At 38.7% G+C, this 22,883-nt stretch overlaps 1 protein-coding gene and 1 long non-coding RNA gene across 3 annotated transcripts; one reads left to right on the top strand and one right to left on the bottom strand.

The window, feature by feature from the left end:
- The first annotated feature begins 182 nt into the window (after positions 1-182).
- On the top strand, positions 183-5,192 carry LOC116055226. 2 transcript variants are annotated; one of them, XR_004898691.1, is made up of 3 exons: positions 183-852; positions 1,133-3,574; positions 3,659-5,192. It is a non-coding gene; the product is annotated as an uncharacterized LOC116055226 (long non-coding RNA). The 2 variants fall into 2 exon arrangements; XR_004106238.2 differs by having other exon boundaries at positions 183-3,574.
- LOC116055223 (cartilage oligomeric matrix protein) lies at positions 3,730-21,390 on the bottom strand. The gene is made up of 19 exons (XM_031307044.2): positions 21,177-21,390; positions 18,380-18,453; positions 18,057-18,108; positions 17,570-17,718; positions 15,261-15,398; positions 14,427-14,504; positions 12,787-12,939; positions 11,516-11,620; positions 11,096-11,203; positions 10,834-10,993; positions 10,450-10,568; positions 9,670-9,722; positions 9,360-9,553; positions 8,656-8,834; positions 8,505-8,553; positions 7,652-7,848; positions 6,921-7,093; positions 6,533-6,672; positions 3,730-6,176 (listed from the first exon to the last, which is right to left on the bottom strand). Exons 1-19 carry the CDS (start codon positions 21,241-21,243, stop codon positions 6,118-6,120), a joined length of 2,247 nt encoding a protein of 748 aa, XP_031162904.1. The 5' UTR covers positions 21,244-21,390; the 3' UTR covers positions 3,730-6,117.
- Between the last annotated feature and the right edge of the window lie 1,493 nt (positions 21,391-22,883).

Below are 22,883 nucleotides of genomic sequence, written 5' to 3'. Positions count from 1 at the left end.
AGAAAATGCTGTGGGCTCCAGAAATGTGTTGGTTTTACGTCCATTGAACTAACTTTTTCTGAGAGAAATCTTCAGGTATTTCTATTTAACTAGAAAGCAAGAAAAAGGCATCCAAATTAATTTTCTGCCAGTGAAAGGAAAAAAAAATATATATATATATATATATATATATATATATATATATATATATACACACACACACACACTTCTTTTCAGTGAAGGAAGCCGTCTGTTTTTAAACACTAAAATCTTAAATCTTTTTAAGTCGTCACTGTGAAATCACCTGATTTTGCCTTACATGAGTATTCTACTGTTCTACTTAAGTGTCTAATGTGACAACGTATTTTCGTAACTTATTGTAACATTTTCTTGTATTTGAGAGGAACTTAACTTTTGGTCAGTGATATTTGTGGTTATGTTGTGTAAGGTTTGACAAATCAATGTACTGTATTTTGTATCGGTACAGTTTATAGCCAAATTGTTGATGTTTTTTAAAGTGGGGCAAAAAACGAAAACAAACTAAACAAACAAAAAAAAAAAATCAAAGGATGGGTTTAAAGTTTGAGAAGGAGTGCAATTATGGGGAGGCTTTTTGCTCTTTGACAGGGAAACTCTAACAAAAACACTACTTTGCCACAGAGGTCATCAAAAACAAAAGTATCATGCAAAGTGTAGGAATTTTAATGGCCGAATGGTTGTTTCATATGATGCAAATGAAGTTACTATGAACATGATGTTTTTTTATTGAAGAATGTCGGTTTACTCCATTTAGTAAACAGATAAGTGGGTCTGTTTAAGAAAAGAGTGTATTTATGTCATCGCTGTTGGGCACAAACCTCGTATCTCCATATTGTCATTTTTTCATAAATGAATGGTATTGGTCACCCTTTACGTCTGTCGGTGGGTTTTACAAATCCTTAAACCGTGACCGATTGAGGCGATTTTTATTTTTCACTTTGTCTTAGGTCATAGATACATATAGGTAAATGGCTCAATAATATGTTTTCAAATTAGCCTTTTATTCATTTCCTGAAAAGCAATGGTTTTGGATATACAAGGTTTTCGCCTGACAGCGACGATATTAAGTATTGTATGCAATTTTCCGACTGCACTGAGATTCGCCCCACTCCAGTGTGTAAAAACAACAAAAAACGGTCCCAAAAACAGTAGGATGTATTAGAGTCTTAAACTGTTTACGCCACCTTTTACAACTGAAAAATGTTTACACAAGTTTCATCTGAAAATGTACTGGACATATTAATATCATCTCTGACTGCATCCAATCTTCTTTGCCAAAATGTGTCAAACAAATTGTGTCAAAGTTCAATCTGCCTTGGCCTTTTGTCAGAGTTTCCCTGAGAGAGGTGTGTTTAGGTCTGTGGGATCATGTTTGGTATATTGTAATGTTCATGTACAGACATACTAATCATTTATTCACCTAAAGCGCTGTTTCCATCCCCTCCTCCCCCCTCCCCTCCTCCCTCCCTATAAGGAATCACGTTTGGTTTAATGCACACCTCAACAGTTCTACAATTTGTTTCAGTTGAAATGTTTGTCTGCTGTAATCCTCCATCGAAGGTTTTGTTTGCCTTCAACAGATCTGTGATTCCTATGCAAATGAGAAACACACACACAAAAAAAACCCTTAAAGGAAAAATCCGCCTCTGATGTTTGATTGTTTCAACATGTTCCAGAAGTTGAGCTGGATTTATTCTTCTGAAATGTTGCGGTAATGGAGGCAGAGAGGAACTACTGAGATAAAGAACTGTTCATTTTCAGCTCAGGCTGTTTTCTCCTACATGTTACTGATGTTGGTAGAGAACGTTGATAGTGAAGACGGCTTTGAGTAATTTGAAGAAAGGCTCGTGATTCTCCTTTTCAATAACACCAGACACATTGACAGTGTAACCTAGCAAGGCCCTTCACAGTACACATCACAGTCCTCTCTGTCATCATTGCTCTGTGTTACAGAGCAGCTAAAGTCCCAAATAGTTAGATTTTTTATTGTCATTTTTTAATTTAACTTATTTATTGTCTTTCTGTCAGGGCTTTGCAGGCTCCTTACTCTTTTACTTGTTATTGCTTCGACAAAACAAGGAATACCCATCTCAGTTATCTCCTTTTTAGTCAGCGGACACATTTGTGTCCATTTGTGATAATTTGAGATCATGCTCAACATCGGTGCTCTGTGTTAGAAAATGGAAGAAGAAATTTAAACTGGATGAGTATGAGTATTTCAAGTGTTGCTATGACAATCAACGAGTGAAATCGTACACTGAACTATACATTTATTTTAACGCCAGAGTAACAAGAAACATAAATCCAGCTGTACTTTGAACATTTTTTTTTTTTTTTTTTTTCGTGAACCTCTAGTTCTTCAGTTGGTAATTTCCTACATTTTACCAGACTCCCCCTGAACACATCTCTTCCTGTGGGACTGTTGAACAAAACAGCTGCTGTATAAAGAAACCCTTTCTCTTTAATCCCACAGAAACTGACGCCAAACCTGACTTTCTGTTGATGTTTTAGATCAATGAAACATTTCTCTGTAGTTGCTGGAAATATCCACACATTTGTTAACCCACAGGAGGAAGAAAAATAAACCACTAAAAAATGGCCCGGAAATGCAAAACACTTTCCCAGAAGCTATTTTTATTTGTTGGATTTTTCCTTTAAGTCCCTGAAACAAATGTATAGAACTCATTCTCTACAGATTACATGTTTCCAAAGGTGGTTTTCCTAAAACAAAATGTGTGTGAGCCCAAACTTCACTGTTGCATTGCCAGTGATTTGAGCTTTTTCCTATCACTTTATTCCGTGTCATCCTGCTGAATACTAGTCATTCACACTGACCTTGTACATACGCTATAGCTGAAACAAAATGCATGACTAAACTGACAGTCAAAACCTCTAAATGAAGGCCTTCTATAGCTCCGCAGGTTTGATTTGTGTAACATAACGCTATCACAAAGTCTAAAGGGATGCATGTATGGGTTTCTTCTGTGCGACAGTTAACTCCTGTTAAGTGACTCTGTTACCTCCATCTGTGTATAATGCTACTTCACGAATGATAAGAGAATGTATTTTCTGTGGCAGTGTCCTAGTTCTAGCCTGTTTGCCAAATGTTGGAGTTTATTGGTCCCGTCACAGTCGGACCGGACTTGTTGTTCTCTCTGCTCTTCAGTCGCCCCCCTCTCCTCCTCTGTGGAATCAGTCTCTCTCTCTTCCTACTGTAGCATCTCACGCGTACGAGTGTAAACAGTCGAATTCTCGTACAAAAAGAACCCGCAGTCGATCCGGCCCCCTCCTCTCCGTCAACACAACCCTTTTGGCTTTTCTTAAGAAAATGGAAGCAGGTTCTGTCTCGCAGAGAATGCAGATTGGCACGCGCACTGATCGTTTGCATATGTGGACTTGAATCTTCTGAAGCTTCTGCATTACACAGTCAACTGCATGACATGATAGACACATTGAGCTGATTCTTATCCCATGGTATGTAAAGGAGTTTGATCTAGCTATGCTGAGTTTGTTTAAAGACATCAGATATGTTTTATGTTGTTGCCTATCATGTCAGGTTTTGGACTGTGTAAAGTGTAATTATGTTTTTTCTATTTGTTTTTTTTTTTTTGTGTTTTTGCTTTGCTATGTGCTATGTCAGGTTTTGGACTGTGTAAAGTGTAATTATGTTTTTTCTATTTGTTTTTTTTTTTTTGTGTTTTTGCTTTGCTATGTGCTATGTTTAGTCCACTAGTTGCTTTGCATTTTATTTGTGATTTCCTGGCTTTTGAGCAGGGACTGTTCTGCCCGATGTGAATGCCGACTGTTTCACTCCAGATGTTTACTCCGGAGATATTTTCCATGTCAAAGAAAAGATGAATTCTCTATTTTCCTTTGTAAACTATATTTTAGCTTGTCTTGTTTTTTTTATCTGTGAAGATTTTAGGGGATGCAAAACTAGAAAGGGCTTACTCCAGTGCAGCTTGCGCTCTCGTGTTGGAAAGGAACGGCACTCTGAATGTATTTCTTTGTTGGTCATTTTTCCCCCATGTGAAAAATTGCAGTTTGAGCGAGTTACAGTTCTTAAAGAGACAATAGATGGTAGTTAGTTAGTCAAAAATACTCAAATGAAGCCGTGTGCATCGTGACTACACAGAGTGCTGTACGGTGCTGCAACACAGTCTCACTTTGTGAAATGAACTGCAACTCTAAAATGTATATTACATGATTTCGACATGAGAAATTTGACTCCATCAAAAATAAAATATGTCAAACAACTCTTCTCCAGTACAGCATGCTTAATCTAACAAACATGTCCGGCTACAGAAAACACCTACGTGCAAAACATTTGGTAGATGCAGCGTGTTGTACTGGAGAAGAGTTGTTGGACACGTTTTAATTTTGATGGACTTGCATTGAAGCTTACACTCCTCTGGATATCTAGTGTGCATACTCAAAGTATTAGATACCTTTTTCCCTTGTCTAACAAGGTTAGCTAACAGCAACACTATCACTGGTAAAGATTTGAGTTCAAGTTAGGCAGCTAATACACCTTTGATTCAAGTAAGGAAATAAAAAGGCATGTATTTGGGGGAAAAGTTTTTTCTTTGATCTGCAGAGTTATGTTGAGTTATGTAACTTTCATGGGAAACATTTCCTTCTGTCTGAGGCTAAACACTGAAATACGGAAAGCAAAACTTTTCAGGTTAACGAAAGTCCATTTTCCAAACCGATGAGATGAACAAATCACCTTAATGTATTTTATAATAGTCTGGTTTTAGTCTGAGACACCAATGACTTGCATTACTTGTTAGCACAGCTTTTGTTTGTGTTGTGTTAAAAAGCAGTGAAGCTAAAATCGTGTCCCAAACTGAAGAAGCAGACGAGCGAAGCTCAAACAGGAGTCCTGTGTCTAAAGGCGGTCTTTAATGCTTGTTCCCAGAGTGTTTTAGGTCTTAATAAAATGTCCCTTTAATAACACAGGGTTTTCTAAATGACTCTACAACTGTCTCTGGAAAAACACGGTTTAGTTTCCACTTGAAGCTTATAGTGAGAATAGCATAATATCACTGTTGTCCTGTAAGTCGTAGTAAAAGATCTGTAGTTATTTATTTGTTGCCATGTGATTCTTCTTATGTGACCATTTGTTTATAAGATGAAAGAAAAAATGTCAATTAAATTGAATGTGGAAGACAGATTTTTTTCTCTGCACATAGTCTTGATTTGCAGAATATGCTGATTAAAAAAAACCTGTCCGATGTCATTTTACAACATTGCAGCGTGTTTGCTGTGGACATGCATGCTGTTTCGATCCTGTTGTATATTGTCTTTGCTATCGTTCCTATTTTGTAATCTGTATTTCCAAATGCAAAATTGAAAAGATTATTTTGGATATGTGCATGCTTGAGAAATGTTCAGAATGTTGATTTCCACTAAAAGCTGTTGAGTTTGAAAAAAAGTCACGTCTGTTACTTAAAATCTAATGTTTGACGTTTTTTGCAGTATAGCTATTATATGACAGGGCTTTAACATGAATACGTTTCATTTAAAGAGTGCTTTTCTAGATATTTAAAGATGCTTTACATGACGAAAATATATTATTTTCAACATAGTCTGCATTTCTCGATAACAATTGACAAGTTTTTAAGATTATTTCTCCGCACTTGATCCATCTGACATGTTTGCAATTAAAAAGAAAACTCCCTCTCAAATTAAACATTTAATTATGTCTGACCAGCTAATATTCCATTATTATTGATTAAACATAATACTGCACATAATTTACCAAAATCTACATGTATTCATTTGTGACAGTTAAATATAGTTTTTTCAAAAGTATAAATTGAAATGTAATATACATTTTGTAGCTAAATTATTTATGACAGAAAGTTCTGTTTGGTAACAGCTAAACAATTCGAACAAGTCATGTTATATTAATGCTCCCCTCTGAAGAGTTTTTAAGGCTGTTGAATTTCTTTTTCTGTCACGAATTTAAAACAGTGTTAAGTTAAAACTTTCAAACACGTGTGCTGGACTTTTTGGCAAATTTATGATGTTCTTTCTGATCCCAGTTGTGCTTAGAAAGTGGTTCCCAGAATTCCCTGGGCTTGTTTGTTGTCATCAGGCCACCAGCCGGACCTGCTGGGCTCTGTAGGTGTCAAAGTCCTCAGGAAGAGTGTCTGCAGAGAGAAACAACATGAGGGGAAATCACTGTTTGGTTTAGGCTACAGTTTGAGCCGCTGAAGGACAAATACTCAACATGGAGCAGGAAAATTACTTTTTGCCATTTGTGGCTGCATTCATATCTCTATTTTGCATTCATATTTAGCTTTATCCAGCTTAAACGAGTTCATAAACATTTATCAGAATGCTCTTTCAATTTTTGTGAAATGTACATGCATGCTTTTTAATTCTAACAATAACGATGTAGCTTTGGAATAACTGAAGGTAATTAACCTGTGTTAATTTGTAGAAAAAAAAACATTAATGCTTAGCTAAAATCTCCTTATTTCAGAATCAGAAACTTCTCTTATACCGTTGCAGCGATAACGCAGGTTGGCCCAGATGATGTTCTCCTGGGAGAAGCAGAAGACTCCCAGTCGACCTCCTCTCATTGTGGTGTCTATGATGACGCCTGTGTCCGCCACCATCTGAGGACCCTCATAGAAACGAACTCTACACGCCAACCAAGAGAGAACGTAAGAACATCACACAGCAACAAACTGATTCATGGTTTGTACGTTTGTTCATAAACAAGACCATCTAGAAGCAGCCGGAAAATGTATTTTTTCTCTTTCAGTAGAGGCAAGCAGTTTCTCCCACCTTCCAGTCTTGGGAGTTTGCTAAGCTAGGCTAAACGTGAAGTACCAAACTGAATGCACAGACATTGGTGTGATGGAGTTTTTCTTGAACTCAGTCAGTACCTGATGTAGCCGTCTGCGGGTCGGTGTTGGAGGAACCAGCGGTAAGAAGTCTTGTCCTTCCAGCCAACATTGCGAGCATCTTTCCACAGGAGTTTGGCCTGGTCACTGGTGTCACCGGTGTGCCACAGGGCATTCCTCAGGTTTTCACCTGGACCCGTGTTTGACTTGACGGCCTTTTTGAAAAACCACAAGTGACAAGATGTCTGAGTCTCCGGACTAATCTTTCATGTCCTCAGCAAGCATGTCCTGGCAACTCTTGTGTGTGGCTTAAAAACTAAAAACTATTTAAACTTTCGACTCTGGACTTCCAGAAAAAGGAAATCTCGACCAAAATCAATTTATAAAATTACATTATTATAAACATTGTATTAACATAACTGCAGACTTGATGGATTATTGCAAGAACCCTTTGTTAGTGGTTTATTAACATTTCTAATTGCAGGTCACTTTTCTAGAAGTTAAGTGATTGAACAGTCCATTAGAAGGTTCGCCCCAATGAGGATTTTTCCCAACCTGATTACCCAAACGTTTTTCTTATTAATGGCTTACAAATGATCTATAATCAGATCAATAATACATGATTTATTAGCCATCATTAAAGCCATTTATTACAGATTATATATCATTTATAAATGGAGCCTTATCAGAAAGTAGTACCAGTATTTCTTATGACTAAACTGCTAAAAAGTTAAATTCCTGCAACATTTCCCTGTGGTAGAATGGTAGACTACCTTCAGTTGGATGCCTGGTTCTGCAACGGCTCTGAACGGGTTTGCCTGCCAGTAGATCTGTTCTACCTGCTTCCACATCACCACGTAGAAACTGGAGCTGTCCTGGTACCCGAAGATAAATCCTGCGTAGTCATCGTCCGTTACTGTGTTAACATGAAACGTCCCTTCAAAATCCACACCGCTGAAAGCCGTGTAACCTGGTGGAGACATTTAAATAGTCAGACATTTTAAGGAATACACTTCTTCACCTGCAGTTGGTTGAAACATCACTAATATAATTAACGGGAGCTGTGATCCAAGTACTTTGGATTGCAATTTTATTGATTTTTTTTTGCATCCAGCACCCATCCCACTGAGGTTTTGTTGATGTGCACACGACTCCTGCTCAAACTTAAGCCACATTTCCATCAAACGCGTTCGGTATTGTATCTTTTAGAACCGTACGTAACCTCTATGGACATGTACCAAAACACTAGATATGTTCTGCGTTTCCATCCCAGACAGTACTCTTAAATGTAGGCAGGGTTGTTACTGGATAGTAATAGCCTTGGACAGCATTGGGCCAAGAAACAAGCTGAAAAACCTTTTTATTCCTCACTGCTCCATCCAGCTCTTACTGTATTTCCTCTTCCCCGACGATGCAGAGGAACGTCTACACACCAATCGCAGACTGCAGTGTTTCTAGCTCCACCTTTTAGTATCAGATCAATGTGCTAGGTACCTCAACAGAGAGGTATCAAAAAACTGGATGGAATGAAGCGGTTCTGTTAGTACCATCCACAACTTTGAGAGGTAATGCCAATTTCCCAAAATGTTGCACTTTTCCTTTAAAAAGCAGATGTAATGCTCTTACCAACAGCCAACCCAGGATCACTGTTCATAGTCTGGACGATCTCTCTTCCCTGCACAGACAAAAGAGTGGATTTAAGAGAAATTTAATCAGATCAAGAAGATGTTTAGTGTTTTGGGACACAAAAAATACAGAAACAAACAAGTCACTTAACCTGGTTCAGCACCACCCAGTTGGGGTCGATCTGTGCGTCTCCCTCCGGGTCTAAAACGACGGTCTGGTACTCCCTGAAGTCGGTGAGGGTGACCTCAGCGTTTTCTGGACAAACATCGATGGTGTCGATGATAGTGTCGTTGTCAAAATCCTTCTCGCATATGTTGCCCACACCATCACCTGAGAAGATAAATATAAAGACTGTCTTAGGAACAAAAGCTTTTCTTCATTTGTTATTTACTAGTCTCACTTTGCCAGATCTTCATCCACAGCGCTGCGGAGGAGGGTCTGGCTAGTCCACACAGCCTTTCGGAATGGTAGAAAAACTTGCTCTGGTTTATTGGCATTTCTTTAAACCAATCACAATCATCATGGGCGGTACCAAGTGCCCGACAGAGACACGGTGCTGCTGCAAACAAGCCTCGGGAAGGAACTTGTTTCGGTGGAACGTGTACGTTCAAAATTTGTTTTAGTCGTGCAACAGAAAACTCAGATTGGACAGATAGTCCAGCTAGCTGTTTCTATTTACCCTGCAGAGATCTGAGGAGCAGTTAACCATAGTTCTCATAAATCCACCGGAGTTTAGAATTCCAACACAAAGAAAGCAGAAGGTAACGGACATCCGGGCGAAAAGAGTGTGATCCGGCAGGAATGTCGTGGATATAGACTAGTTATTTACTAGATGTAGACAGGGCCATAACCCACCGTTAGAGTCCTCCTGCAGAGGGTTGGGGATCAGACGGCAGTTATCCGGACCAGGTGGCAGCAGGTCTGGGATGCCGTCGTTATCATCGTCATCATCACACTCATCTCCCATGCCGTCCTTGTCGGTGTCCAGCTGGGAGCTGTTGATGACAGCTGGACAGTTGTCCCGGGAGTCTTGGTGACCGTCTCCGTCACTGTACAAGAGAGACTTTTACTGGCATTCATGTGCAGATTTTGATCTCCAGTACACTCGTTACACTGATAATTCACAATAAATATATGTGATGTGACTGATGATGTCACATAGTACCTGTCCTTGTTGGTGTCACAGGGGTCTCCAATCAAGTCGTTGTCCACATCCGTCTGAGAAACAGGAAATGGATTATAGTTAGTGTGAAAGTGAACAAAGTCAAGCAAGATTTTCTGCTGCTGTTAAGTTGTTGTGTTTTTAACTTTTTGTGCAGATCTAATTGGTCAGTGTTCTTAGAGATAAAAAAAACCTCTTTATCGTGTCTTTGCTCTTAAAGTTCCTGAAAAACTGCTTCCTCAATCAGCGAATTACTTTGAGGGATAGGGTACTTCATGAACACAAGCTATTTTTCAAAGTTACAACAGAGATTTCAGTGTGTGTTTTAATGTAGCTCAGTTGGAAAAGGTGGTCATTTTTCTTTTTTTTTTTAATTAATATCTGGAGTTGTTACAAGGCATCTGTCATTTAAATCAGATAAAATCACACCCACACATTCCAGATGAAGCAGATTAGCTGAGTGTTTGACTCTATATAGTTAAAATAGATTTTTTGTTTTCAAACTTTAACATTGATTGTTGTGTATAAGTCATGACTATTTGATTATTTGATGTTTTTTGTTTTTTTTTTTAACTTTGTAGGGGCTTTTAAGTTTTTACTAGTTGTTTACAAGTTGCAATCTCCACTTTACTTACCCTTTACTCACCTTACTTGGCATTTCCTATTTGTGCTGTACATTTTTTTTGTACTCTGTCTGAAGGGTTAAAACTGTATGTACTTTGGCTTACCAGACATTTTTTTGCTTGCAGAGCCACCTTAAAACATGAAAAAGAGATTTCTGACCTGGTCAGGGTTTGGAACATAAGGACAGCTGTCGCAGGCGTCTCCCACTTTGTCTCCATCGCGATCTTTCTGGTCAGCATTGGGAACCCTTTTGCAGTTATCCAAGTGATTGAGGATTCCTGGAATTAAAGTAGGAACCAGTGAATGATTAAGTGACTTATAATACTCCCCTGCCAACTCTGTTAAAGTTTTATCTTTTCTGTTTTTTAATATGTAGCCTTAATTTAGCTGTACCCACATTGCAGGCCTCTTTACAACATATTGGTAGCCTACGGTGAATTTGCAGCTTTAAACCTACCGTTTATAACTCAAAACATCTATACCTAATGTATGAACAAATCCATATTGAAGGGACGGTGTGTAAAAGATATGTAGAACACTAACCATCCCCATCTATGTCTTCATCACACTCATCACCGAATTTGTCCACATCTGTGTCTTTTTGGTCGTTGTTTTTGATGGCGCGACAGTTGTCGCAGGCGTCGCCAAAGTCATCCTCATCGACGTTCCTCTGGTCCACGTTAGGCACCAACACGCAGTTATCCTGTAAAGAGGTACAAAAACATAGATGTACTCAGGCTTTTCATTGGTTTTTTATGTCTTTTAAATTATTTTTATATGCCATCGGTGTCTTTTATGCATGAACCTGCATGTTGAGGATCCCATCCCCATCTGCATCCTCATCACAGGCATCTCCAATTCCATCAAGGTCAGCATCTTCTTGACCAGAGTTGGGAACAGTGAGACAATTATCCTAAAAAGAAAAGTTAAAGTAGACTAAAATCAGATCCAACAAAATGAATAACAGTGTCTGTTATACAGTGTTATGGACCAATTAAATTTAAGAACTGACCATGATGGTCAAATTGTTGTTTTTCAAAAGCATTTCAAACCCCAGACCACAGCCTTAAAAAATAATTCAGTCAGTATCTGGCAACAAAAATTAACTTACAACAACATACAGTATATTACCACATCTGCATAACACCTGTGAATATTTTATGCTGTTTTTGTGTCATTCATTTTTACAGTAAAGATTTCTCATGAAGACTCTCAGGAGACTTACCTTGTTGCAGTTCATCTCAGGACAGGCCAGCTTCTCATCGGGGAAACCATCAATGTCAATGTCTGCCCCGCAGAGGTAGCCATTGCCAGCCCATCCCACTCCGCACTGAGGATGGATAATGTTTTATGTACTGTACAGACTTTTCATTGGCCGTGTTGTGTACTGCATTCAGTACCAGATGACATTAAGTGCTCAAAAAGACCTTTGATTTTTAAAATATCTGGCACAAAAGTTATATAATTCAAAGAACTCTTCATGATATGTGTAGCAGCTGTGTACAAACTGTAACTTCTATAGTTAAAGCTCTACCTGACTAATGATGCAAAATGTTTGTGGCAATAAATTAAAGTGTAACTCTCGCCAAAATGCAACCTAGGGTCTTTTTGTGAATGTACCTGAGTCAAACTTTCGTTTAAAAGCATAAATAGGATGCAAACGCCACTTTTAAGATTTAACGTATTTTCGTTTTCCGCCATCTTGCCAGTCAAAAAGTGTCGATCTCCAAATGCGAATGGACAGACTCCATAGGAGGAAATGTCATTCTTATATGAGGCTCCTTTTTCAACTACAAGGTCAATATTGTTTGCCACTAACAACAAAACAATTTATATGAAACTAAGCTTCAGGAGCTTTCCATCTTTACTCTCCTCCCTGTCCATTCGGAGATCGACACGTTTTGACTGGCAAAAACAAACTGCTAAAGTGAGTAGTTCAAAACCTTTCTTTTTAGTAAACTCTGTGTACACAAACAATGTTCTCAATGCTCGAGTTCATGTGTAGAGCCCCTGGTGATACTTCGAGCAAAGTTTCATGTTGTGTCGAGCCTTCTTAGTGTTTTAAAAATAGCGATTTTGATGCGATCATAGTAGTGCCCCTAGCATCCCATTCAAAAGGCCATTTGACCGAAAACAAAAATACAGTAAATCTTAAAAGTGGCGTTTCCGTCCTAATTATGCTTTTAAACTAAAGTTTGATTCGGGTACATTCACAAAAAGACCCTAGGTTGCATTTTGGCGAGAGTTACGCTTTAAGTACAATTTGCTAGTTTTTTACACAAGCAATGGATAATGAAGGAGGAGAGATTTACTGCACACAGTGAAACTAATGAATCAAAACTTAAATAAGTGGATAATGAAGATTGTCACACTTTAAAAGCATAAAAAATGTAAATCCCTCACTCCTACTTGGGGCTGCTACAGTGTGAAACTGCCCACTTTTGCTCCGAGAAGTATGAACTCAGAACATGGGGCAGAGCGTTTTAATTTATTCACCTGACACTCAATTTTACCCTCTCGATGGACAATGCACTCAGCGCTGGCGTGACAGGGGTTGGGTTGGCCGTTCCCACAGGCTCTCTCCGGCTTACAGCCACGCCGCTGGTCCCCAACGTAGCCTGTCTTACAGGGACCACACCTGAATGAGCCCTGATGACACACAGGGGAAACAGACCAATCATTTCACTGATAAGGGCGAATGTCAGTCTACATTCCTACATTATTATTTTTTATAGGACCTCCAAACACTGCATTGAGCAGGAAGGAGAAACTATGATGCACCATATTAGATTTTACAGTTATACTTCTTGGATTGCTCCGGTGCTGCTGGAAATTCCGATGGATCACGCTCTTTTTGCCCGGATGTCCGTTACCTTCTGCTTTCTTTGTGTTGGAATTTTAAACTCCGGTCAATTTATGAGGACTAGGGTTAACTGCTCCTCAGATCTCTGCATGGTAAATACAGACAGCTAGCTAGACTATCTGACCAATCTGAGTTTTCTGTTGCACGACTAAAACAACTTTTGAACGTACACACGTTCCACCAAAACAAGTTCCTTCCCGAGGCTATTTTGCAGAGGCACCGTGGCTCTGTCGGGCGCTTAGTGCGGCCCAAGACGATTGTGATTAGTTTAAAGAAATGCCAATAAACCAGAGCATGTTTTTCTCCCATCCCAGAATGCTGTGTGGACCAGCCAGACCCTCCTTTGCAGCACTGTGGAGGAAGGTCTGGCAAAGCGAGACTACAGTGTCACAGAATACAGTGGCCAGTGTTTAGTTGTAAGCTCTATTTCCAATTTTCAGTTAAAAAAAAACATAAAACAGAAAGATGGAGGCAAAAATAAGACATTTGTGGTAAAAGCCTGTGTTTTTGTTTGCATCATTTTCAAAACTTGAGAGTGGCATAGATGGATGATACGAGTTGATAATGTGTCTCTGTATGCAAAATGTTGCTTCAACATCGATAATTCACAGTGTGACACAGATTTTGACCAAGACTTTATTTTACCCATCGCCCAGTGTGATATGCAATTAACATGCTGGTATTTGCACAGTATAAAGGGGCCTTAAAGGGCACTGTGGGCAGAAGTAATAAAAATAAAAGCTCTAATGAGCTGACTCAGTATGGTCAGTTATACAGAAATATATATCTAAAGTTTGCTAGCATTGGCTACCATAAGCCACTGGTCACACCAGACGTAAGGAAGAAGTAAGGCTCTGGTAACAAAACATCGGGTGTCCTGAATTGAGTAATGGCACATTTTCATGCTTTATGAATTCAACTTTTCCTTTGAAAGAGGAGTATTGTTTTAAAAGTTACACTCTTGCTTTAAGTCATGGTATTGGTACTTTACATGTGCCTTTTTGAGAGAATGATAGTTAAGTTTCCCTTTGGTGAGTTTGTATTTTCAACATTCTTCCGTTAACAAACTTAACGAGCACTGAATGTCTGAAATGGCGGGGCCCCTTATATAGCACTTTAGGAACATGATACTGTATGTGATATGATCCTGCAAAAATATAAACCTTCTAATGGGTTGTATGTGCTACAGGGTATTATATTAGCAGCGGCCAGCATATTTTCCACAAAAGTGACAGTCAGGGATTTATTGTAAATTCCTAGTGTTTCTACTCACAGGGGTGTTCATACAGACAGAGTTCTCCACACAGCCTCCATTGTTGAGGCCTTCGCACTCATTGATATCTTTGCACACCTTGATAGGACAAAAACACAGAAACATCAGATAATTTAATGGACTTTCATGTCAAGAGGCAGAAAATAAAAATGAAGTGCGGCAGAGTGACGGCAGTCCTGCATCGAGGATTAAGGTGGTGCTGAAACAGACCAGTGCACCCTGTGTGACATGCTGTATGTACACAAGAGAGAAAGGAGGTGTTGGTGACAAATTTAGGAAGGAGCTGGTGGGAAGCAAAGACAAACATGTTGAGGCGCAGAGGGGAAAGTTTCTTCTCCCTCAGGTTCAAAAACTATCAACAATATATAATATACCGGTAATGATAATATTTTACTAATTCAGCATCTTGATACTTTTCACAGTTTTTTTTAACTTCCTTTACATATGTTGCTTAGCAATTACTGTAGGTAATCTTCAATCAATATGAATCTTCAGTGACAATATAATATTGATTTACTAATGTTTTTGTTATTTAAATGTGTTACACAATACCTGTACCATTGCCATTATACCTACTACCACTAAAATAACAACATAGGCCTACTAATGCATGGTTCACTTACTGGCTTTAGCTTAAGAAGGTGGTGGGAGATGGTCAAAAACTTGCTAGTAAGTGAACCTTGAGTTTAGAATATTTAATCACAGATATGTGTTTGTAATAAATGCATTACCCTTTGCTTTTTTATTTTGCTGTATTAGTAGATAGTAGAAGCAGTAACAATTAGAGTAGTTAAGAGGGGCTGAACTGTGTGTGTGTTCACCGACGATGCTGACCTGTTTGTTGGCGGTGGCGTAGGCAAGGCCAACGCCCTGGACCTGGGGGCCGGTGTACCCAGCAGGACAGGTACCGCACCGGAAACCCGGGGACGTGTTTATGCAGCGCACGCCCATGTGACACGGCATCACAGTACACTGTCGACAACAAAGGCACAGAAACACACATCAAGACGTTCATCTTAAGGTCAACATATGGAAGTTTATTAATGAAATAAAGACCCACACGTGTTTTTAGTTATTCAGGCAGATATTTAGTTTAGTTTAGTTCAATCAATCACATAAATACACAACATCACTTACATAACATAAACGGTAAAAAAAAACAAAGTGTCACCATAGTTCATGCAGTGTCATCTTAACTTGTTTATAATCAATACTGATAGAAAAGGAGTAGGTTGAAGTATTTGCTTATTACACCTACCCTTTTTACATTCTATTTTATTCTTTTTTTTGTTCTTAGATCCCTCAGGATATTATCAATTTATATAAAATGTATTATCATTAATTTCTGTATTAAATTTCACTTCATACTTGCTCTCTCTAATCTGAAACTGCTTCTGGATAGACTCTGGAACCATTCTATTTCTGACTTTATACATTATTTGCATTTTTTTGGCATCCACCAAGTCTCTAAATTTAAGTGTGTGTGACTTTATAAATAATCTGTTGGTTCAAGGTATTCTGCTCTGTTAATGAGTCTTATTGCTCTCTTTTGTAATATAAAAATAAGGTTAGTGATTGTTTTGTACGTGTTTCCCCATATTTCCACACAATATGTAATGTATGGCAATATTAAGGAACTGTACAATATATGTAGCGAATTTGAATTGAGCACATCTTTCGTTTTATGTAATATCGCAATGGACATTGATACTTTAGTTTTCACTTGTTTGATATGTGGTTTACAGCATAATTTGTGGTCTATAATCACTCCTAAGAATTTGCTCTCATAGACTCTTTCTATTTCCACATTTTCTATCATGATATTTACTTCATGATTGATTTTTTTATTTCCAAATATCATGAACTTAGTTTTTTTTATTTTTTATTCAAAGACAACTTATTAATATCAAACAATCTTTTTAAGACTTCCAGCTCTTTCTCCGCTGTATCCGAAAGCAACCGCAGGTCATCACCAGAGCAAAATAAATTTGTATCATCAGCAAACAACACATATTTCAACAATTTGGACACATTACAGATATCATTTATGTACAATATGAACAGCTTTGGACCGAGTACTGAGCCTTGTGGAACCCCACATTACTTTCTTTAAATCAGATTTATCATTACCTATTTGTACATACTGCTGTCTGTTATCCAGATAGTTACTAAGCCATTTGTGTGCTACATCTCTTATGCCATATTTTTCTAGTGTAGTCATTAATATTGCATGATCATAGTGTCAAATGCTTGTCTGCGTGTATAAATACTCCTACTGTGAATTTCCTGTTTTCAATTGCTGTCGATATCTCCTCTACTAATTCCATAACTGCCATTGTGTTGGATCGGTTGGATCTGAAACCATATTGGTGATCACTCAATAATGTGTGGGTTTCAATGAAGTGGTCCATTCTTAGAACAAAAAGTTTTTCTAATATCTTAGCGAACTGAGGAAGAAGAGAGATATAACCTCAGGTTAAGGTTGGGTGAAGCGATGCTGATAAATACGTGAGTTCACTAAATTACATGAATGCACCTGTGTGGGGTCAGGTTATGCTTGTTCTAAACTACGTCAAAAAATCAAATGTCAGTCTCCAGAAGACATCCATAGTGTTTCTCTCGGTTGTTCACATGAAAAGTGAAAAAAGGTTTTGCAAATAATGAATAAAGAGAGCAAGAGAGAGAAGTATAATTCCTGGCTCCTTTCTCATCTCACCTATATCATATAACATATGTATCGTTACACAACTAACACAACTCATATTTTTTCATATCATGACATATCGTATCATAATGTAGGCCTATAATATATGTATCACATTGAATACGGATTGAACCATATCATAATGTAACGTATTGTATCTTATCATATCTCAATCGTATTGTTTTATACCTTAAAAACACCCTGTGTGTAGGATTTGAATGTCATTCATCAAATATTGTCACAGTCACATTTGTCATTTTTGATCAGTTGTCAGCTTTCCAGAGAAAGTATGTAATATGAGTTGGTCTCAGAAGTGAGAGTGGAGAAAACTCTTTTCGTTGAATAATGATGGCTTAAAGGTAATTAAATCCCCTAAACCAAACTAATCATTTTACTATCCTAGCGATGTATTGATCTATCGTATGATATCTCTGCGTACCTCGTCCACATCAGTGCAGTGGGTACCGTTGCCCTCCATACCGTCAGGACAGGGTCCACACTTTGTCCCCTGAGGTGTCTCCTTACACTTCACCCCTGGGTGGCAGGGGTTGGGCACGCAGGAGGGACGAGGCTGCATTCCTCCCATCCCTGAGGAGAGAGACGGTTTATATAGTCATCTCAACCAATTTGTTCTGACGGACTTTATTATATTATCTTTATACGATGATATGAAACTCCCATCAACATATATGAATATTGTTTCATTGTTTCTCAATATTATTCTTGTATAAAACTAGAGGAGAAGAGTTCTTGAAAAGTTCAGCTACTATTCAAAACCATGTTGAATGGTACACAAATTAGCTGTCATCATCAGCATAGAATCATCTGAAAAACAACCAAAGCTTCAAATTCAGTTGAAAAATGTTTTGCGTACACAATCATGAAAGTAAAACTGAGAGGAGTCTCTGTTTGGTTGGTCGACTCACCACAGGCTTCACACTCCATCACTGTGTTCTTCAGGAAAACAATTTCTTTTATCTGGAAAATACAATAAATCAAACGTTTGTACGACGTCCTGACCCTATCAATCTGAATCTAATCAACCATCCAGTTTTATTTTTTCACATTTCAAATGCATCTGATTCTAACGAAAAATGGTCGGTTTAACGTTCATCTTTTTCAGTATGATCTTTATCAACACAAATGATCCTATGAGCTGCCCTGTATGTGTTCAGTTACACAAAATGTAGATCATCAGCAATATGAATAGATGCACATTAACTTCATTCTTGCTGTAAAACTGGTTTACCTGTTGTTTCAGAAGCTCTTTAATCTCAGCCAGTGCAAGGTTCGTCATTTTAATCTGACTGATAATTTCTCCATCTGAAAAGAAAAAAACATCATTATAACCATTTCAAGCGATACATCCATGTGGTCCAATGTGGTCTGTATAACAAATAAAGAAGAACAACAACTTGGACAAGGCCCTGACCTGCTCCAAATAAAAGCCTACGAGACAGAGGCACTGATGAAGCTCCAGATAATCTCATAGCAAAGGTATGTAAACTGTGTATGTGTGTGTGTGTGTGTGTGTGTGTGTGTGTGTGTGTGTGTGTGTGTGTGTGTGTGTGTGTGTGTGTGTGTGTGCAATATGCAGATTACCAGTTTAATGAAATGGAAAAATAAACTGATGTAAGGTTGTATTTTTAGCTGATGACCTCATTAGTCTTTCTGTTGGCTGAACATCTGGCACCAGAAGCTCACTGAGGAGCAAATATGGACATGTGGGGGGGAACAACACACATGTCCTCCTGTACAACATGATCCACTGTCTGTCGAATACCAAAGTCTAATACCTGACGTTACTCAGCCACCGCAGGCCTCGTTTGTATCCACCACCTACGCATTCACTGGAGTGAGAGATGCTTTGATTGCAGCTGCTAAATTGATTTTCCATATGTGAACTGATACAAGATTTACTGGAAGAAACATTTTTCAAGCTTGTCTGCTAACAGGAACTAAACTTGGCGGGTGTCTTTTTTGTTTCTACAGTGTAACAGAGTTGAAAGTGTTGATCTGGATTTTTGATGCAGATTGTCTTCTCTCAAATGTCTTTCAACTAGGGATGCACCGAATCCAGGATTTGGCTTCGGATTCGGCCGAATATTGGGCTTTTTGACGAAGTTCGGTTTCTGCCGAACCTTAGAATTGTTTTCCATCGAACCGTGCGCTACACTGGTCAATGTAATGACGCCGCCGTTGATTACGGGAAGGTGTTTACGTAGGTGGACCATTCAATGCAGTAGGCTGTGAGAAAGTGAAAATGGAACTCGTGAGCAGAAAAAGTGTTTGGCAGTACTTTCAGTCAAAAGAAGGCCATTCAAGTCGAGCTACATGTTCAATTTGCAATGCCGATTTGTCTCATGGTGGCGAGGACCCTAAACAATACACAACATCGCCGCTGTTAAAACATTTACGTATGAAACATCCGAAAGAATACGAGTTGTGCATGAAGGAATCTACAGATAGCAGCCAAAATGCAGCAACTTCAGGTACAGCAAAGGAAGGACAGTCACAACTAAAAGCTTGTGTTAACCATTTGTTTACTTCATTAATGTGTTTACTGTGTTAATGGACTGAGGATGGGAGTAGGATTCGGTATTCGGTTTTGGATTCGGCAGAATCTTAACCAGTGGATTCGGTATTCGGCCGAACCCCAAAAATTTTGATTCTGTGCATCCCTACTTTCAACTATCCTACAACGCAGAGATGCTAAAAAGATTATCTTTGAAACAAGAGTGTAAAAAAATTGGTTCATTTGTTCAGGAGAATATTATGCCATTTGCACTAAATAGCAAGACTGAAAATATCTCTGTCCTCTAACTAAAGTTCTGCAGTGGGATTAGCTGGGAGACAAAAACTTACACAAGAAAACACAAGTGTTTGTCGCAGTTTATCAGTGTTTTAAGCCCTCAATGTCTCCTTCCAGGCAGCGCTGCCTGGAAGGCTCTAGAATTAGGCAATGGTTATCATTAGGGTTAGGGTTAGGGTTAAGGTTCGGGTTAGGTGCCTTGAAGTCAACGGTCTGAGCGCTGTTTGGAAGGAGACGTTGGGGGTTTAAAACACCATCGAGCGTGAGAGTGAACCAAAACAGTAAAGTTGTGGGCCGGACAGTTACAATGAGCTGAAACTCGTTATAAAGCTCTGTAAAGCCGAGGTGAGCTGCAGATTAAGATGGTAACTCTCTTTCCAGTTAAGTTCATTACTATGAGTGATCCCTTTCACGTTGTCATTTTATACATTGTTAAAATAAAGCATTGATTAGGCACTTTAACTTACACATTATTTGGAATACAAAACAAAACATAGATTCTGTGTAAGACCGGTTCATGAAGCTTATCTCAAAACAGGATGGGATGCCCCGGTGTGGTCAGATCCTGACGCAACATGCTGCTTGTTCTAATTGACCCTAAGACCTCACCATCTACCCACACCACCCCATCCCCCTGTACGAGGGTAGAAACCTCCTGAGCGTAAAGCGCAGGAAATATGGTATTCCCATTAGCAGCAACTCTGTTTACTGAATGGATTCCACAGCAGAAAGAAAAGATACTAGAGATAAATCACTCTCACTGCTAATAGAGAGGTAAATAAGACTTTTTTCTTTTCTTTTTTTCTGCAACAGAAAGCTCTCAGTGATTGTTTTTCCTTATTGTGTGCAAGTACAGTTGTGTACTCAGAAAGGCTTTGCACGGAAACTCAAACTTTTCTGAATCCTCCACTAGTCAAATATTAATTTACATTATGAGGTATAAAAAAAAGAAAATAAAAAACAACATACATTCTAATTCAAGTTTCAAACCTTATAACATTTATTTTCTCATCCATGTTAGACATTTTGCTTTTACTATTTCTCCGTTTTCACAAATTCTATACTATATTGGAGTGAATAATGATAGTGGGGAATGCCAGTGGCAACTTTAATTTATCAGTGCTTTTCTGGCAAACCTATGATTTCCCAAAAAGAACAATTAAGTTCCACCTTATTGTTTCCCACCTGCATAGCCCAATAACTACAACATTTATTTAAAAAAAAAAGATCTCACCTCGCTGTCCCGCTGCAGCGTGTCCTCCCATGCAGAGCACACAGTTCAGCACCAGAAACCACAGCATGGTTGAATCTGTGTTAACAGATCCTGACGGACTGTTCAAGTACAGCTTCTTTTCTCTCTTCTGCGTTCTGACTCAGCGCTCTTCCTGCAAACCTGGTACCAGTCTTTCTTTATACCCCCTCCCCTCCACCTTTCCCTCCCTAACTTACATCCTCATCCTTTCCCCTAAAACTCCTCTGCAAACCACTATTTGGGCAAGTCCAAGTAACAGGATTGCAACACATTACACCCCCACATATAATACATGCATCAACCCAACCTCTGTTTCTGTTTCCCTTTAATTAGCCTCTGATATCTGAATGAATATAAATTAAAGTAGCACAGAAAAAGAAGTTTTGTAGTTTTATATATAAACTGAAAACAGACTTCAGATCCAGTACGGATTTTACAACTTTCCATGTTTACAGGTTCATGATTACAAATGCATTAGACTTTTTCTGTCTGTGTGTGTGTGTGTGTGTGTGTGTGTCAGTAATGGGATCAGCAGATGTTGGTTACATTCCTTGCAGTGAAGGTTTTTTTTTTTTGGCCCAGATCACTTTGATAAGCTCTCACTACCTCAACTCTCTCCATCCCTGCTTGCTGCTTTGCCCAAAGGAGCAGGGAAGTCTCACTCTGATGCCGCTGCAGGAAAAACAAACACAGCAGCTCATTTCTGTGGTCCTGCTGGAGGCGTTTTACTCCGAAGTGAAAGAAATTACACATTTCTGAGATCTTTCCTCTGGTCTTTAAACTCTTATGTTTGTAGGAGTGAGTAGTCAGTAAACAAATTGAATCCTTATTGTTTCAATAATGTGTTTTTATCAAAGGATGAAATGGGCATTTGATTCATTTAAATCCCTTAACATATAGTTGTTGCTTCTTTCCTCTTTTGGTAGCTTCAAATTTGTTAAAATCATCTTTTTCCACACTGTCTGATAGTATCATACATACATATTCTTTATCAGCTTATTCCAACTCAAAGCTATATGATGTCTATATTCAAATCAGCTGTACAGTTTAATCAAAAAGCAAATATTTTCTCTGTATTTTGCATAATTGTAGACTTATTTCCTCAGAAAATCACCCTGACATATTTGATATCTTTGGAAACGTTGGGATATCTGAGTTACAATTTAAAATAAAGTTCTTTAAGTTTAAACAATGTTTGGCTGCACAGAGTTAGTTTGTACGGTTTGTACTGACAAAGTCACCAAAGAGGATAAAGTAAACCTCTAGACTTAAGCAACAAGGATGGTTTCTGTGAGCTCTAACAAGCATAACCTGAAAATGCAGTGAACAGATCTTTTACCTCCCTGATCTCCTCCTCCTCTGCTGCTGCAGTGAGGAATGTTGAGGTCAAAGGTTGAGTGTAACAACCTCCTGCAAAGTTCATTAGTGAAGCTTTATTGCCTGTGCTACAAGAGTTTGTCAACACGGCCGGCGGCATCCAAGTTTCTCAAGACATGACCTCAGGTCGACCTCGGACCTTTCCTATCACCTCCCAACAGCCTCGAAGTTACATAACAGAGTTTATGAAGACAAACGTACTCCTGACTGCCAACTGGTTCCTGGGCCAGCGTTGGTCTTAAACACGTCTGAAATGGTGGTGGATTGCCACGTATATTGTACAGCTAAGAATAGTGTTAGAAACTGGTCTCA

Source organism: Sander lucioperca, chromosome 11, assembly GCF_008315115.2.
Source record: "Sander lucioperca isolate FBNREF2018 chromosome 11, SLUC_FBN_1.2, whole genome shotgun sequence".
NCBI lineage: Eukaryota > Metazoa > Chordata > Actinopteri > Perciformes > Percidae > Sander > Sander lucioperca.
This window is presented reverse-complemented; position numbering and strand designations above follow the sequence as displayed.

Excerpts from the sequence above, each read along its gene's own strand:
- LOC116055223 (XM_031307044.2), bottom strand. The coding sequence starts at position 21,243 with ATGCTGTGGTTTCTGGTGCTGAACTGTGTGCTCTGCATGGGAGGACAC. Across the intron at positions 18,109-18,379 it reads AAGAGCTTCTGAAACAACAG|ATAAAAGAAATTGTTTTCCT; the intron begins GTAAACCAGTTT and ends TGTATTTTCCAG. Across the intron at positions 10,994-11,095 it reads ATGGGATCCTCAACATGCAG|GATAACTGCGTGTTGGTGCC; the intron begins GTTCATGCATAA and ends ACCTCTTTACAG.